Genomic DNA, 16016 nt, shown 5'->3' on the forward strand with positions numbered 1-16016 from the left:
TTTTCCGCCTGAAGGCGTCTGCAATCTGGGGAAATCGCAGAGCGGCATTGTCAGCGCCTTGCTGCAGCCTTTCCTGGCGCATGTTTTTGAAGCTTGTCGCTTGACCCCAGTTCTTCCCCCGTTGGCCGCGCTGTTGTGTTGTTCAGCGTCGAGTAAGGCTAGGTTTTTTGTTGGTATATGAGTGGCAAGCAGAGCCGTGGCATCTGATCTGCTCGACGATGCCCCCCCCCCCCCCCCCCGAGTGGTTTGATGCCTGCTGGGAGAGAGAGTTCCGTGGCAATCGCAGGCTATAAATTTAGTGTATCGCATGGTGAATGGCCATGTTGTTTTCTGAAGATCGGTGCTGACTGGATACGAAGGATCTCCGTGAGATGAGTTGGCTTGTTTCCAGTTGGCGTAGTTTCAGTGCAAAGCCATGCGACGCGTACGAGGCTACATGACTATCACCCATACGTGCTTACGGTACCCGTGTGCCCATGCCCATACGTCCCGTCGAGCTATGGCGTTCTGAAGGCTCGGAATATCTGCTGTCTTTTCCATACGTGTAATGTTAAGCATCGGCTTTAACAAGTTCAGCATCAGGAATGGCTTCTCTCTCTTTTTCTATGTGTTTTTGTACGTGGTTATGTCCCGCGCGATCTCCGTGCGCCACTCGCCCGTTTCTGTCACGCGCCCTGAGTTCGCAGGGGCCGGAGCTTGCTGCGGGCGAGGACAGGACGGTGGTGGTTACCGCGGCGGAAGCGGCTCGCTAGTTGACGTGGACTAGTCTGCTGTGATATTGAAATCGAAATGCCTGCCCTTCGTGTGTATGTGTCGATATGTGTATGCATGCATGTACGTATGTACGCATGTGTGTATTACGCTGGAGTGTATGCATTTGCGTAGGATTGAATGAATGGTGAGTGAATGCATGCGTACTTGTGTATGTGTATGGCTACTTGTCTGTTACACTACAACGGCTTCACCATGAAAGAGATGAGCCGAGCTGATGTTAGTACACTAAGTTAGGCTGCTAAGGACTTGCGTAGTATGACGTATATAGGATTGCGTTGCACTTGCATTACACTTACACTCCTGATGCACTTCTGCTACTATGGTTTCGATGACGGTATGTTGCCGAAATATCAGTCCATCTATATCTCCATTCTCCTGGCTGCTCTCCGAGGAATAAGGCTATTACTACTGTCTTATCTGCGTGAATGACGTTCGTCGTAAATGCACTGAACAACTTACGTTAAGGACTTGATTGCATAAGAGTTTTAGGCTCGCACGTGGCATGTGACTCACCGGATATGAACCGGCTTGTGTAGAATGCTGAAATGCGGGGAATGTGTGATGGAATATTTCTAACCTGGCCTCTGATTTTTTCCTTTGTAGACGTTTTTGGCATCGGTGTCGGAACAGCATGCTAAGAGCGTGCGGTGTGATACCACCACGGCGTCGTCGGCGCACCGGTTTTCGAACCGCATCCTTGGACGTGGGGATCACTGAGTCATACGCGGTGAAGGACCGAACACGTTGCATACACTTCCCGAGCACGGGTGGGAACGGGGGTTGTACCACTGCAGCGCGGGTTTGGACCAACGCCACGCTTTGTTTGCTCGCTACGACGATAAGCCCAAGAGCAAAGCGTAACGGTGCTCGACTTATATGAACGCTAACGGTCGACGGTGAGAATGTCGGCGCTCGTAAAGTATGTCTGCATATGTGCCGTGTTCGTCCAAATTAAACCGCGTCGTCCGATGGAGCGCGCCTTTGGCATCAGGTTAACAAACTGATGAGCAAAGTGACCCCGATACGCGCGTGTTTGATGCAAGTCGGGCTGTCTGGCACACCTTATTGGGAAGTTATGTCTGACGCATCACGTGTAAATCATTGCTGTAGGTTGAATGCAGGAAATCAACGCATACCTGACGCATTCAGTTCGCGTGCAAATCAGGCCGGGTCTCGAACCATGGGTGAGCTCAGGTGCGAAGATCGGAAGGATAAATAGCCGGATGGCCAAGGTTCTAATGATTTCGTGTATGGTGCAAATCAAGCCGAACTTTGTCGCGCAGCGTGTTCCCATCTATGGAAGATAACTTCAACAGATCGGGTGACTTGTGTGAACGTGGAATAATAACTGAGCATTTTCAACGAGGCGCGATGCTCGGGAAGCGTCTATATGAGATGATATTGTCAGCAAACATTGAGCATAGGGGATGATCGGATGCACTTAAAGCATTAAAAAGACGAAAAGGAAAAAACAATTTAATTTTAAATTGTTGCAATTGCAACTGGAATTTAAACGACGTATATGTGGGTGACTTAACTGTCGAAATTAATAGCGACGGCCCACGATCGTGAAATATGTTGATATCCACTTTAGCTCGTTTGATAGATCAAGCGTAACTCTGATATTGGATTTTTATTTGCTTCAAATGACGGCTGAAGCTCGGTTGTGGTGCGCTGTATTTGTCTGGGTTTATTTCGTTCCGTGCGAGGGGGAGGCAGGGAGGGCGCAGGCATCAATGAGATCAGATTCTGCTCCTCATGATTTTTGTCCCGATTTTGAAGCGATTGTGATGGCTCCTTCAGAGGGGAGGCTTCGACCAAACAGCGACGCTGGAGGCGAGACTGGTGAGGATATCTAAACCCGTGGCGACGGCTCCGAGCGGTCGGGGTGCAAACAGGCGACCGATCGTGGCTCTAGGGGACCGGCACAGCAGCGTTCCCACCTTCACGGCGGCGGCACTGCCGGCGGAAGTGGCCCACGTCGGCTTTCACATGCAGCCAAAAGGAGCGGAGACCGCTCCAACCAGGAGCTTCTCCGGCACAAAATGGTCACCTTTGTGGACTGCCGTCATGCAGCGATGCAGAGACGGAGAACGTTGGCCACGTGGCATACCAGCTTGGAGCTCATCGTTCGATTCAAGACGGACGCGACACGCGCGGAACTTCACGCCATTGAGTGGGCGGAGGGGCAATCTTGGCGAAGCCACGGCGCGTCGCGTTGCAGCTGTCGCGCTACGGCTGCCGCCACAAACAAGGCTGTGCCGAGACAAGTGCCCCGTCTGTTGAGATCTGGCTGGTGCAGCGCGCTGCGCCGCGCCAACGAAGCTGTGCGACCATGGAGGGCGCTGCCGGCGGCGCCGAACGCGTGGGTCTCCGGCTCGGCTTGTGTCGCAGCGTCGAAGCGCACGCCGGCCTGTGTCGCAGCGCCGAACGTCTTGGACGTCTGCGTCGGCCTGTGTCGCAGCGTCGGAGTGTGCGCCGGTCTTTGTCGCCGCGTAGGACATCTCGTTCGTCTCGGACGTCTGCGCCGGCCTGTGTCGCAGCGTCGGACGTCTGCGCCGGCCTGTGTCGCAGCGTCGGGCGTCTGCGCCAGTCTGTGTCGCAGCGTCGGACGTCTGCGCCAGCCTGTGTCGCAGCGTCAGACGTCTCGGACGTCTGCGCCGGCCTGTGTCGCAGCGTCGGGCATCCGCGCCATTTCGCGGCTCGGCGCGTCGGCTGCGCCCGGGGCCGATCCGTGCTGCTGCTTAAACTGGCGATAACAAATAGGTGGCGGTTTATCCCGCCAAAGTCATGGGAAGCCAAACGGCGCCCGGCCCTGAGCTGGACGTATCACATTCAAACATAAGTTTACCCTCACCCTCGTCGAACGAAACCGGGATGCGCACCCGGGGCTTCTGTAGGTGTGGCGCCGGACTCGCGCTGGATGACGCATGTTCCAAAAATGGGACCTTGCACAATAGGCATTCGACAACTGCATTGTCAGACCAGCGTCGTGCATGTGTTACAGGACAGCGTCCAGATTCCCACATGTATCCGTGAAGTTGATGCCGCGGCCTATGGCGCCGTCGAACTGGCATAGGCATTTAGCGAGAATGAGGTCGCCTGAGACTAATTGAGCAGTCGGGAGCAGGCGGCACGCAAAACGCCTTCGAGTCATCATAGTTTCACCGGCAATCCCCAGGCCGATGTGAATCACCGTATCGTAGTGGTCCAGCGCGCTTTTGGAAAGACCGGCAAGGGCTTGGAACTGACACGGACATGACCCGTTGAGGGGTCGGCTTATCTGCGCTATCGGCTTGGGTGTTCTCCCGGGGCTTCGGGGCGTCCCCGCCGTCTGCACCTCGCGGCAGCATCGGACGGCTCTGCGGTGTCATCGACTTGTATATGGCCAAGGTTTTGCAAAGGTATTGATGAAAGATTTCTCACGGCACATGGGGCTTCGCCATGTTCAGCGTGGGAAAACGCGGTTTAAGCGCAGTTTGCACATGTGAATTTTGTGGTGATTTGCCTCTTCGGCGGCGGTCGATCAAGCCTGGGAGATGCAAGGTCTTGGCTACTTAGAAAGGCCATGAGACTTAATAACTGCTCATTGCAAATGGAATACTGCCCCGGCAGAGCGAGATCGGCCCGTTCGCAACCTTTGTTGCAGGTTGGTATGTCGTGTAAAGAAGCGCATTGACGATTGCCAGCTAGTGCTCTGCGACCAATGCTAATGCTAGAACCTGAGCCAGGGACATGGCTGCATTGTGTACCCGCTGGGTGACCAAACAGTCAGCTGATCCTCGAAGAGAATGGGCCCGCCACGTGCTGGAACGCCTCGAGCCGACAGCCCGACCCGGGCACAGAGGCGTCGCGTACACCGTGTTGAGCACCCGAGGCGGCGGTTGGCGGGCGCGCGAGAACCGCCCTCCGCAGCACTTGCGAGGAGATCTCGACGCGCCCTAAACCGCGGCGACAGCGACAGCAGCCGCAACTGCCGCGGCATCAGACGAGGTGTGGGTGACGGGAGCCGCTCCCGCTGCTGGTGTCACGTGACGCCGGCTGCCGGTGTGACGGGGCCGCGCGCAGAAGAAGCGGAAGCTAAGGCTGCGGATGATGGCGTCTTCTGCTTCTCTTGCACGGCGTCCAGATGACCGGGGAGCGGGCGAGCGTGTCGCCCTCGTCCGCGTGGCGCGTCCCGCTCGTGGGATTGGCTTGGTGAACAGCCGCAGCGGCTGCCTTCTCCGGCAAGCGGTGTTGCTACTACACGATGATGACAACACTAGATGCCACGATCTCAACGTGTGCGAGAGCCATGCAGCGTATATTGAACAACTGTGGTTCAATGTGAGTTAAGCTATATACGAGGCCATGTTTTGTTCCCTACTTTTGTCAAGCCAATCGCCGTTTCCCATAGGAATTGGATCAGCGCTCCTGGAGACATCGGCGGAGGGTGTAATTTGACCTCGGGTGCGACACCGTACTACGCGACATGGTGCGCGGAACATTGGCGCTTGAAATTGGTGCGTGCCGTGTTTCACCTGCTTTGTCTGCCTGCGGCTCCACCCATGGTTAAAAGTATGATGTTTATTCGTCTCGTTCTGTTCGGTTAGTGCATGCTCTAATTGTGAGCTATTTGTTATGCACACATTCCCGGACAGGCCGTGAATGTGGGTCGGATTTCGTGTCCGTTGGGTTGGGATGGTGAGTGAACTGCGGCGGTTGTAGCTCCGCGCTGATCTCGGGGACCGTATTGTTGCCGGTCGCTCTCGACCCCTGCGTATCGCCGTCTGGCCCTCTGACAGTCTGTCGGTCACCTCGCTCCGTCTGTGGGCGCTGTATGACCGGTCACCTCGCTCCGTCTGTGGGCGCTGTATGACCGGTCACCCTCGCTCCGTCTGTGGGCGCTGTATGGCCGGTCGCCTCGCTCCGTCTGTGGGCGCTGTGTGACCGGTCACCTCGCTCCGTCTGTGGGCGCTGTATGACCGGTCACCTCGCTCCGTCTGTGGGCGCTGTATGACCGGTCACCTCGCTACGTCTGTGGGCGATGTATGACCGGTCACCTCGCTCCGTCTGTGGGCGCTGTATGACCGGTCACCTCGCTCCGTCTGTGGGCGCTGTGTGATCGGTCACCTCGCTCCGTCTGTGGGCGCTGTGTGATCGGTCACCTCGCTCCGTCTGTGGGCGCTGTGTGATCGGTCACCTCGCTCCGTCTGTGAGCGCTGTATGACCGGTCACCTCGCTCCGTCTGTGGGCGCTGTGTGACCGGTCACCTCGCTCCGTCTGTGGGCGCTGTATGACCGGTTACCTCGCTCCGTCTGTGGGCGATGTATGACCGGTCACCTCGCTCCGTCTGTGGGCGCTGTATGGCCGGTCGCCTCGCTCCGTCTGTGGGCGCTGTGTGATCGGTCATCTCGCTCTGTCTGTGGGCGCTGTATGACCTGCCACCTCGCTCCGTCTGTGGGCGCTGTATGACCTGTCACCTCGCTCCGTCTGTGGGCGCTGTATGACCGGTCACCTCGCTCCGTCCGTGGGCGCGGTATGACCGGTCACCTGGCTCCGTCTGTGGGCGCGGTGTGACCGCGCAGTCGAAGCGCCTTGAAGCCCCAGTTGCTGCTACCGCTCGCTCTCGCCCGGAGTCGGTACCATCCCGGCGCGAGCGGTGGATCGGGAGCCACGCCGCCCTTCAGGCGCGGGCACGCCGCGTGATGTCGGGCGATGGTAGCCGACCTTCTCGTTGCCAGCTGCCCGTCCGTTGTCGTCGTGTCTGGTGCGCTGGGGTGACGCGGCGCCTCCCCTGCGGCAGATACTTCTGGTTCAAGAACGGCAAGCCGTTCCAGTGGGCGGTGTACGACACTCGCATCTCCCAGCAGCCGGACCGTGGCACCCTGGTCATCACGTCACCGAAGGCGGAGGATATTGGTCAGTGCTGCTCGCACCGCCGGCCAACCGGCGGGCGCGTTTTGTGCGCGTGCGTGCTTGCGTGCGGGGTGGGGGGGGGGGGGGCCGTGTGTCCACAGTTTGAGGTCGAATGTGTGCGTGTGCCGACATGGCCATGGGCGTTGTGAGTACTTCAATCGAGGGCCCAGTATGCTGGGGATTGCTGATGAAAGGTGTGTGGATCGGTAGTGTGAATCGCTTGACAAAAATGTGGCCCTGCGGCACTGCACCAGTTGACATACCAATTCTCGCTCCGCGCTAGCCGACCGGACGCGTGGAGCTGCGGTAGTCTAGTCACCAGCGACAACGCTGTGGCCTGCGAGGCACATCGGTGATCGTCGGCCAGGTTTGAGCGTGCTGAAGCTGGGGTGCAGACCGCGCGCCGGGCGCTCGCCTCGGCCGGCGGCGCGCGGAGGCGAGAGCGGGCGCCGCCGCCTCCCCGCTGACCCGGCCGCGCCGCCCCCGGCAGGCTCGTACCAATGTCAGGCGACCAACACACACGGCACGGCCACCTCCAACTCGGTGTTCGTGCGCAAGTCCGACCTGAACTCGTTCAAGGACCAGCCGCCCATCACCATGACGGCCAACGAGGGCGAGCCGCTGGAGCTCAAGTGCAACCCGCCGGAGGGCTACCCCAACCCCACCGTCCACTGGATGATACAGGTCAGGCGCCGCCGCCGCCGCTCGGCGGGGGCCGTGACGCCTGCAGGGCCGGACGTGAACGCCGTTATGAGGTGTTTGCCCGGTACGGAACATCGGAATGAGTGGGGAGGCTGGGTAGCGGCGCCGCGCGCGTGGTCCGTCGTCGCGCCGTGGCGCCGGTTGTTGCCCGACCCTGCTGCACGACTCCTGCTGCGGCTGCTCGGTGGTGTTGGTTGAGATGGGATGCCGGGCGGGACGCGACCAGTGTCATGACACGATGTCATGACACGTCATGACACGACCCTGTGTCATAACACGACCCTGTGTCACGATGCGATCTTGTGGCATGACACTGGCTGTGATGTGACCACAGTGCGCGTGCTGCGGCTGGCCGCATTGTAGCAGACGCCGTGCTGTGATGAGTGTTACGATGCATTTGTGTCATGGACGCTGCGCGCGACGTGTCAGTGCTGTGAGACTGGTGGTAATGTGGCGCTCTGCAGAGACGCTGGTCTTACTATGACGCCGTGTTGACGTTAATGCATCAGTGGTGTTTTGGGCTGGGTCGACTACGAAGGTCACTGTGCCCCCCTCCCCCCCCCCCTATGGTGTGACACCGGTGGTGTTGGAGGACCGTGTCGTGGCACAGGTCATGGGGTACCGCTTTGTCGGAATAGCGGTTACGGTGCGTCTGTCGTGACAACGGTTATGGTGTCACTTTATCATGACACCAGTCATGGTGTGTCACATTCATGGCACCGGTCGTTATGTGTCATTGTGTCGTGACACCGGTCATGGTGTCTCACTGTGTCGTGACGCTAGTCATGGCGTGCCACTGTATCGTGACGACGGTTAGGGTGTGTTATTGTGTCGTGGCATGATTTGGAGGCATGGCTATTCGATCAAAGTTGTTTCCAGGCAGAGCTTGTGTCCTCACACTCGGCATGGCGGCGTGTGACGGCGCTGGAACCGCTGGCCGCGCTGGCCATGACCCCGACCGTGACCCGGACCCTGACCCCGACCACAACCCCGACCGTGACCCGGACCCTGACCCCGACCACAACCCCGACCGTGACCCTGACCCCGACCGTGACCCTGACCCCGACCCTGGCCCGACCTCGACCCTGACCCCGACCCCGACCTCGACCTCGACCCTGACCCCGACCGTGACCCTGACCCCGACCCTGGCCCCTACCCTGACCCTGTGTCACCGTCCGCCGGCAGGGCGACGGTGGCTCCCTCTCCAGCATCAACTCAACCCGCCAGACGGTCGGCCCCTTCGGTAACCTCTACTTCAGCAACGTCACCCTGGAAGACGCCAGCAACGGCTTTGTGTACGCCTGCTCGGCCACCTCCCCTTTCCGGTAAGGGTGGACGGCCAACTCTACTGCCAGTGCACGTCGGTGTATGTCGGTGCTTGTGAGACAACCCGTACTTAGCCCATGTTGTGCTGAACAGCCCGTAACTAGAGTATTTGTGCGGTCACATGCAAGTTTTGTTCCCAGCAGACCAGCGCACAAAACGTGCAAGCTGCAGGTGCAGCGTACCATGTTCACTGCTGTCTGCGCGACGGGACGTGGCCCAAACCAGAACGATAATTTTGCGTCCCGTCAGGTGCGACTTATTTGTCGCTTGTAATGCAGGTCCTTTTTTAAACGGCACCGCATGTGTCCAGGCCCAAGGCGAACTCGTTTGGCGTTGCTTATTCGGCGCGCACTGCTTGATAGCAATGCCATCGATCGCATCGTCCGCAAAACGTAACTCGTCGTATTGGCATTGACCGGCTTGCCCAGAGTAGGGCACGGGGTAAGTACGTTAAAGCTTGTCAGCAAAAGAGGGCTGAACATTTTTCCGTCGTGTGTAACGCTATGGCACAGGACCCAGTGGTAGAGGCTCCCTGTCCTGGTAGTGCCACTGCGATGTCTGTGTAGTGCCGATGCGATGCCGGTGTAGTGCCGATGCGATGCCGATGTAGGGCCGATGCGATGCCGACGTAGGGCCGATGCGATGCCGATGTAGGGCCGATGCGATGCAATGCGGTGGACGCGATCATAATCTGGTTGTGTGCCCTGAATCACTGCGTCCGCTCCCGGCCGTGGGCGGAGGTCGGCGCCTTGGCCAAATCTTTCCGGGTCGCCGAAGTGTGCGCGCGATGATGGCCTGAGTGCGTGACCCGCTGCCGCGTTGTCAGGAATGAATACAAGGTCGGCAACCGAGTGGAGCTGTCGGTGATCCGCACGGGCAGCGTCAGCTCCAAGAACAAGCGGGAGCCGATGAAGCAGTACCAGTCGCCCAAGAACATCGTAGCTCTGCGCGGCAGCAAAGTGGAGATCTGGTGCATTTACAGCGGCACGTAAGTGACGCCCGGCCCGGCGCCACCGGCCTGTGTCATGAACCACGGGTCCGTCGCGCGGGTGACAGGCGTCAGGTGTCGTGTGTCAGGCGGTGCGCGTGTGCTGACGCCGCCGTCGGCCTGTTTCATGTCACCGGCGTGTTTGTGACGTCGAATGCGTCGAGAGGAAAAGATGGCTTGTTTATAGCGGGCGAATCCTGGTGCTGCGCGCTGGTTGACGTACATGCGGTGTTTTTGCGCTGATGTCACGGATCCAGACAGCGTTTACCTTCCGATGTTTCCGGCTGGTGTGGTGCGCACATCCGTAACGTCGACCTCTGACCGTGACGTCATCCGCCGGCAGGCCGCTACCAACCACCCAGTGGCAGCGATCCAACGGCGTGCTCGATCTCAGCGATGGTCGCGTCAAGTTGAGCAACTTCGGCAAGTCCCTGTTGATCACGGAGGCCCTGTTTGAAGATGAGGGAGAGTACGAGTGCACTTCGAGCAACGGCGTCGGCACGGCGAAGACGAGTTCGTTTAACCTCAAACTCGAGTGTGAGTACACTCCTAATGTAGATAGCGGCACCAGCTTCGCGGCACGGTACCAGGTCTTCCAGAGTTTGTGAGTTCTCTGTCCTATTGCAGAATGGGTGCGTTGGTAGCTGGTTTTTGAATTGTTGCCGAGCTCCGAGAATTCTACAGTTCACTGCGCCGCTGATGGATAAGTTCAGGTGTAGATATATGGGCTGATGCGAGCTGGTAGCTGTCATGTGTAACTGTCATGGTAACTGTCTGTGCGTGGTAAAATGGGTAACTGTCATGCTAACTGTCTATGCGTGCGCTCGGTGCGATGGAAGTTCCGTTCAAAAACACGTGCAGTTTCCTAAGCTTCTTCCGTAGTCCCATTGGCAAACACTTGACCCGCGGCCGTGTTGCAGCCGTGCCGTACTTCACCAAGGAGCCAGAGGTGCGCAACGCGGCCGAGGGCGAGACGGTCGTGTTCGAGTGCGCCGCCGACGCCGTGCCCAAGCCCGATCTCTACTGGATCTACAACGGCATGCCGCTGGACAAGGCGCCTCCCAACCCGCGCCGCACCGTCACGCCGAACAAGATCACCATCACCAACCTGCAGAAGTCGGACACGGCCAACTACGGCTGCAACGCCACCAACAACAACGGCTACGTGTACAAGGACGTGTACGTGAACGTGCTGGAGCTGCCGCCGGAGATCCAGGAGAAGCCGCAGGACGTGGCGGCAGTGGTCGGCACGGACGTCAAGATGGTCTGCAAGGTGTTCGGCGCGCCGCACCCGGAGGTCAAGTGGCTGAGCGTCGGCGACAACAGGCAGGAGCTGACCGGCGGGCGCTACCAGATCGGCGACGACGGCACCATGACCATCAAGTACGTCCCTTACACTCCCCTACCCGTCCCCTAGTGAGTACCCTAGTCCCCTCCCCTCCCCTCCCCTTCCCTCCCCTCCCGTCCGTCCCAGCGCCGGTGCTGACGGACGACCCCGCGCCAAACGGCTGCCCAGGCAGTTCCCGGCGAGGTTGGCATGTTGAGTGTACTTGGTTGGCCTTAGCTAGGTCGGTATCGCCGTACGGTGCATTGCTATTCGGCTGCTAGAGCCTGTCGTTGCCGTTGAAAAGGTCCACGCACATACGGACCCACATCTTAATTGGGGAGGCACCGGTCGTGTTGTCCGCAGGGCGGAAAAGGTGTTCGGTGAAATGGAATTTCTGTTGTGGGGTGTTGGTGCCGGTCTTCAAACGGCTCATGCGTGGCCATGATCTTAAGTCGTCTCTGCTAAGCATTCAGGGAGTTGTTAAGCATGACGCTTCTGGCTATTAATCAATTCTCACCGCTTCACCCTCGCCGGCCTGCGGGGCAGAAGACGCCCCTCGGCTGTTCTGCTGGACAGAACGGCGCCAGTGGCGCTGACCAGATCGTGCTGGCCAGGTCGTGCTGGCCAGGCCGTGCTGGCCAGGCCGTGCTGGCCAGGCCGTGCTGGCCAGGCCGTGCTGGTACCGTGCTGGTCGTGGCGCGCCGGCCGAGCTCCGGGATGCCTGGCGCGAGCCTGGCCGCGGGCTCCGGGCGTGGAGTCTGCCGGCACCACCGGCACTGACCGCCGCCGTCTGGCCTGCCCGCAGGAGCGTGACTTTCCCCGACGCCGGAACTTACATGTGCCTGGCCACCAGCAAGCTGGGCGAGGACTCAGCCAACGGCACCCTGGTCGTGAAAGGTGCGCTGCAGAGCCTCCTGTTGATGGCCGGGCGGCACACTGTCTCAGACAAGCAGTGTTCGCTGTCCTCGCGGCGTACAAACGGCGACTGCTGACGGTGAACCGGTGAAGCTGACGTGCACGTAGGCGGGTTTGTTGTCTCACCTCCGTGAATCGTTTCACACCCGTCTGCATTAGTGGGTTGTTTGGCGATGGTGTCCGTGTAAGTCTGGGCTCGCTCCGTCCGGCGCGCGGCGCGACCGGCTCAGACTCGCGCGGCCGCCGCGTTTGTGTGGGTAGCGGGGCGGCGGCGGCGCTTGTCCACGGCTGGCCTGACCTGACCTGACCTGACCTGACCTGACCTGACCTGACCTGACCTGGCCTGATCTGACCTTGTTTCGCCGTCGGCCAGAGCGGACGCGCATCACGCAGGGCCCCGAGGACTACCAAGTGGTGGCCGGCAACTCTGCCACCTTCCGCTGCACGGCCGCCGTCGACTCGACGCTTGACGTCAGTATTGGCTGGCTGGCCGACGGCGTGCCCATCAACTTCGACATCGAGCCCAGGTGAGCGCCGCGTCGACGAGAGCGCGCGCCGCCGACTGGAGCGCGCGCCGCCGACCGAAGCCAGTGTCGAGCAGAACGCGCGCCGTGCTGCCCGGCGGTTTACGAGCTGCTTGTTCGGCGTGCGGGCGACGTTTTCGCTGTTGCCCTTGTTAAGGTGGTGTTCCTACCAGCTTGTGTGTCTAATTCCGATGTGATATCCGTGAATTTCTGGGAGCTTGCCTTGTGTCTACGTAGGCATGTTGTGTCTACATACCCCGCCTGCCCGGTCTGAAACAAGTGGCTGTCCGCTTTGTCAAGACAAGGTAATGCTTTGCTATTAATGCTGGCGAGCGTGGGAGCATGTTCGGCACGCCATGGTATACCCCACATAGATACATAAACGGGACTTCAAGCAGGACTTCTGCAGCGCTGTACCTGCGTGGAGCGAGCTCATTGTCAATCAACCCACCCGAACGCGTTGCTGTCGCGGCTACAGGTTCATCCAGACGTCGGACAACTCGCTGACCATCACCAAGACGACCGAGCTCGACTCCAAGGTGTACACGTGCGTGGCGTCCACCGAGCTGGACGAGGCGCGGGACGACGCCACGCTCAAGGTGGAGGACGTGCCTAACGCGCCGACGCTGAAGACCGTCGCTTGCAGGTGAGGCGACGGGGGCCGGCTGACGCGCCCGCTCGGCCGCGTGCCGCCCGTGGATGGGGCCCGCCGTGGGCGCGCACCCTGTCTCTGAGGGTGACTGACGTCGCGCGCGGTGCGGGAGTCGCTCCAGACTGGCGGGGTCGCTGTCACCTGGCGCGACCCGGGTGCCTGTCCTCTTGGAATGGCCGTGGGCCCTGCCCACCTGATGCGGCCCGGTGTCTGACCGCTGATGCGGACCATTCCACGCCCCTGCGCCTGCCTGACGCCGCCCGTGTGTCGTCTCTGAGGGTGACCGTGTTACTGGCGCCCCCGCCCGCCTGATGCTGCCTGTGTGTTGTCTAAGTATGACCATGCTTCTGCCCCCCGCCTGTGTGACGCCGCCCGTGCGCTGCCCCTAGGGAGCAGGTGGCCGAAGTGGGGTGGCAGCCGAACGGCGACAACCGCGCACCGATCCTGGGCTTCACCATCCAGTACAACACCAGCTTCGCGCCTGACACCTGGGAAGAGGCGGCCAACTCGCCAGCCTCGAGCAGCAGCTACACGGTCAGCATCAGCCCCCTGGGCCAACTACACGTTCCGCGTGATCGCGAAGAACCGCGTGGGCCCGTCGCTGCCGTCCGGCCACTCGGAGGTGTGCACCACGCCCAAGGCGCTGCCCGAGAAGAATCCCAAGAACGTGGAGGGCCGCGGCACGAAGCCGGACAACTTGGTCATCCGCTGGACGGTGAGTGCGCCGGCCTCGTGCGGCCTCGGTCCGTCGCCGGTCGCGTTGCGAGTGGCTCCCCGCCGGCCCCGTTAGGCGCCTTGTGTCAAGAGGGCTGTACGTACCGATGAGCACGTATGGGCGAGTGGGCCCGCTGTCTCACTGATCTTGGTCGGCGAGTTAGCTCGCTGTCTCACTCGTCTTGACCGGTGAGTTGTCTCGTTATTCCACTTGTCTTGGTCGGTGAGTTGTCTCGTCATTCCACTTGTCTTGATCGGTGAGTTGTCTCGTCATTCCACTTGTCTAGATCGGTGAGTTGTCTCGTCATTCCATTTGTCTTGATCGGTGAGTTGTCTCGTCATTCCATTTGTCTAGATCGGTGAGTTGTCTCGTCACACCTGTCGTGATCGGCGCCTTGTCTCGTCACGCTTATCTTGATCGGTGAGTTGTCTCGTTATTCCACTTGTCTTGATCGGTGACCTGTCCTATCGTACTTGTCTTGGTCGGTGCGTTGTCTCATTATCCCACTCGCCTTGATCCGTGACTTGTCACGTCACCTTCGTCTTGATCGACGCCGTCACACTTGTTCTGATCAGTGATTGTTTCGTTACCCTTCTTGCCTTGATCGGTCTTGGAGCCCGTCCCCGTGGCACTGGCGTGCTGCCTCAACCATCCAGCGGCCGGCCGGCCTGACCCGCCGTGTCGTCCGCAGCCAATGTCGAAGATCGACCACAACGCGCCCAAGTTCCGCTACCTCGTCCGCTGGAAGCGCAACGAGTCGAACGCCGAGTGGAACCAGAAGGTGATCATGGACTGGCGGCGCGGCCATCTGGTGATCCCCAACCAGCCCACCTACGTGCCGTACAAGATCCGCGTGGACGCGCTGAACGAGCTGGGCGAGAGCGTGGTCGAGTCGGCCGAGGTGATCGGCTACTCGGGCGAGGACGGTGAGTGGTCGGGCGGCGCGGCGGGCTCGTCATTGCGACGCGGGGCTGCGGCGGTGGGGACGCGCTGTCGCGACCACGCGCTCGGTGGCGCGGCGCCGCGGACTGCGAGGGACGGCGCGTGCTTGCCGACACATGCGCCAGAGCGGTGCGTGGGCAGGGCTTGAAGCAGGTCTGTCGGACCCACGGTTATCCAGCACTGACACGCCCGGCTGTCCGTTGAGATCTGCTAGACACAATCCTATGTGTTTTTGTTGCGTCAGTGAATGTGAAATGCCCCTCGTCCAGCACCCAACAAATCAGAAAAAAACGATGATTCGGCGCGTTTTGTGGCGAAGAGTCGCTGCTGCTGGGGCGTACCTGGAGGGCGGTGGGAAGGCTGAGGTGCCCGCTCTGTGTCCGACAGTGCCCACGGCGCCGCCTACCAACTTCCGGCTGGAGAAGATCTACGACGGCAAGCGCGCGCTCTTCTCGTGGAGCCCCGTGGACAACTCGACCATCCGCGGGGAGTTCCTCGGGTACAAGGTGAGCGCCGGCGTCCTCCGGCACCGGCCGCTCCGGCGGGCGCTCGGCCGGCTGGCTGAGACGCCGTCACTGGCGCCGTTGTGAGTCGTGTATTGACGGACGCGAGGCACCGAGCGGCTAGTGGCGGGGTGAAGTCCACGAACACCGCCGCTGATAGTCGGCCGCTCGCCGCGGCGTGTTAGACGCCGCTCCGGCCTGTCGGCGCGGACTGCGCCGGTGGTTGCCGCGCGCCGGTCTGAGCCGGCGCGGATCTGCCGCGGGCGGCCGCTCCCCGCCCCTCGGCGGCGGTCGTGCCGCGCTGTGCCGCCCCTGATCCGGCCCGCGCCTCGCCGTCGCCAGATCCAAACCTGGACCGAGAAGGAGGGCACCGACAAGAAGCGCGAGATGTCGTTCGGGCCAGACGTGACCCAGGGGCTCGTCACCAAGTTCAAGCCGCACGCGCGCAACAAGGTGCAGATTCTGTCCTTCAACCGGATGTACGAGGGACCGCCGAGTGAGGTTGACCTTCGACACGCCGCAGGGCCGTGATGCGCCGCCGGGGAGCCCCGAGTCTCGGCGCGGCGCGTTCAGCCCGGAGCGTGCTGCTCCGAGACCACCCGGTGCCGGTCGGGCCCGGTGCCGTTCGGCCACGCGCGGCTGGGGTGGGGGTATTCTTGAGTGCGGCTGGGAGTCGTGGTGTTGGCTGTGTCCGCTGTTACCTGAAAATGTGTGTGGTGGGCCCGCTTCGCTTATCAATGTTCCTGACAC

The 16016-nt window shown here is 60.6% G+C and overlaps 1 protein-coding gene across 1 annotated transcript in view; it reads left to right on the forward strand.

Moving 5' to 3' along the window:
* The window catches only part of LOC119090157 (neuroglian-like), a 51388-nt gene that overhangs the window by 30439 nt on the left and 4933 nt on the right, over positions 1-16016 (forward strand). The window contains 15 exon segments of the mRNA XM_037212948.1: positions 6560-6675; positions 7163-7356; positions 8560-8699; positions 9527-9688; positions 10032-10225; positions 10609-11071; positions 11821-11912; positions 12304-12457; positions 12933-13100; positions 13496-13651; positions 13653-13821; positions 14513-14747; positions 15151-15269; positions 15609-15769; positions 15771-15793. Of these exon segments, the coding sequence (XP_037068843.1) occupies positions 6560-6675; positions 7163-7356; positions 8560-8699; positions 9527-9688; positions 10032-10225; positions 10609-11071; positions 11821-11912; positions 12304-12457; positions 12933-13100; positions 13496-13651; positions 13653-13821; positions 14513-14747; positions 15151-15269; positions 15609-15769; positions 15771-15793 (2546 nt within the window).

This window comes from Pollicipes pollicipes, unplaced genomic scaffold (assembly GCF_011947565.3).
Source record: "Pollicipes pollicipes isolate AB1234 unplaced genomic scaffold, Ppol_2.1 Scaffold_3087;HRSCAF=3621_pilon_pilon_pilon, whole genome shotgun sequence".
NCBI classification, from domain to species: Eukaryota; Metazoa; Arthropoda; class Thecostraca; order Pollicipedomorpha; family Pollicipedidae; genus Pollicipes; species Pollicipes pollicipes.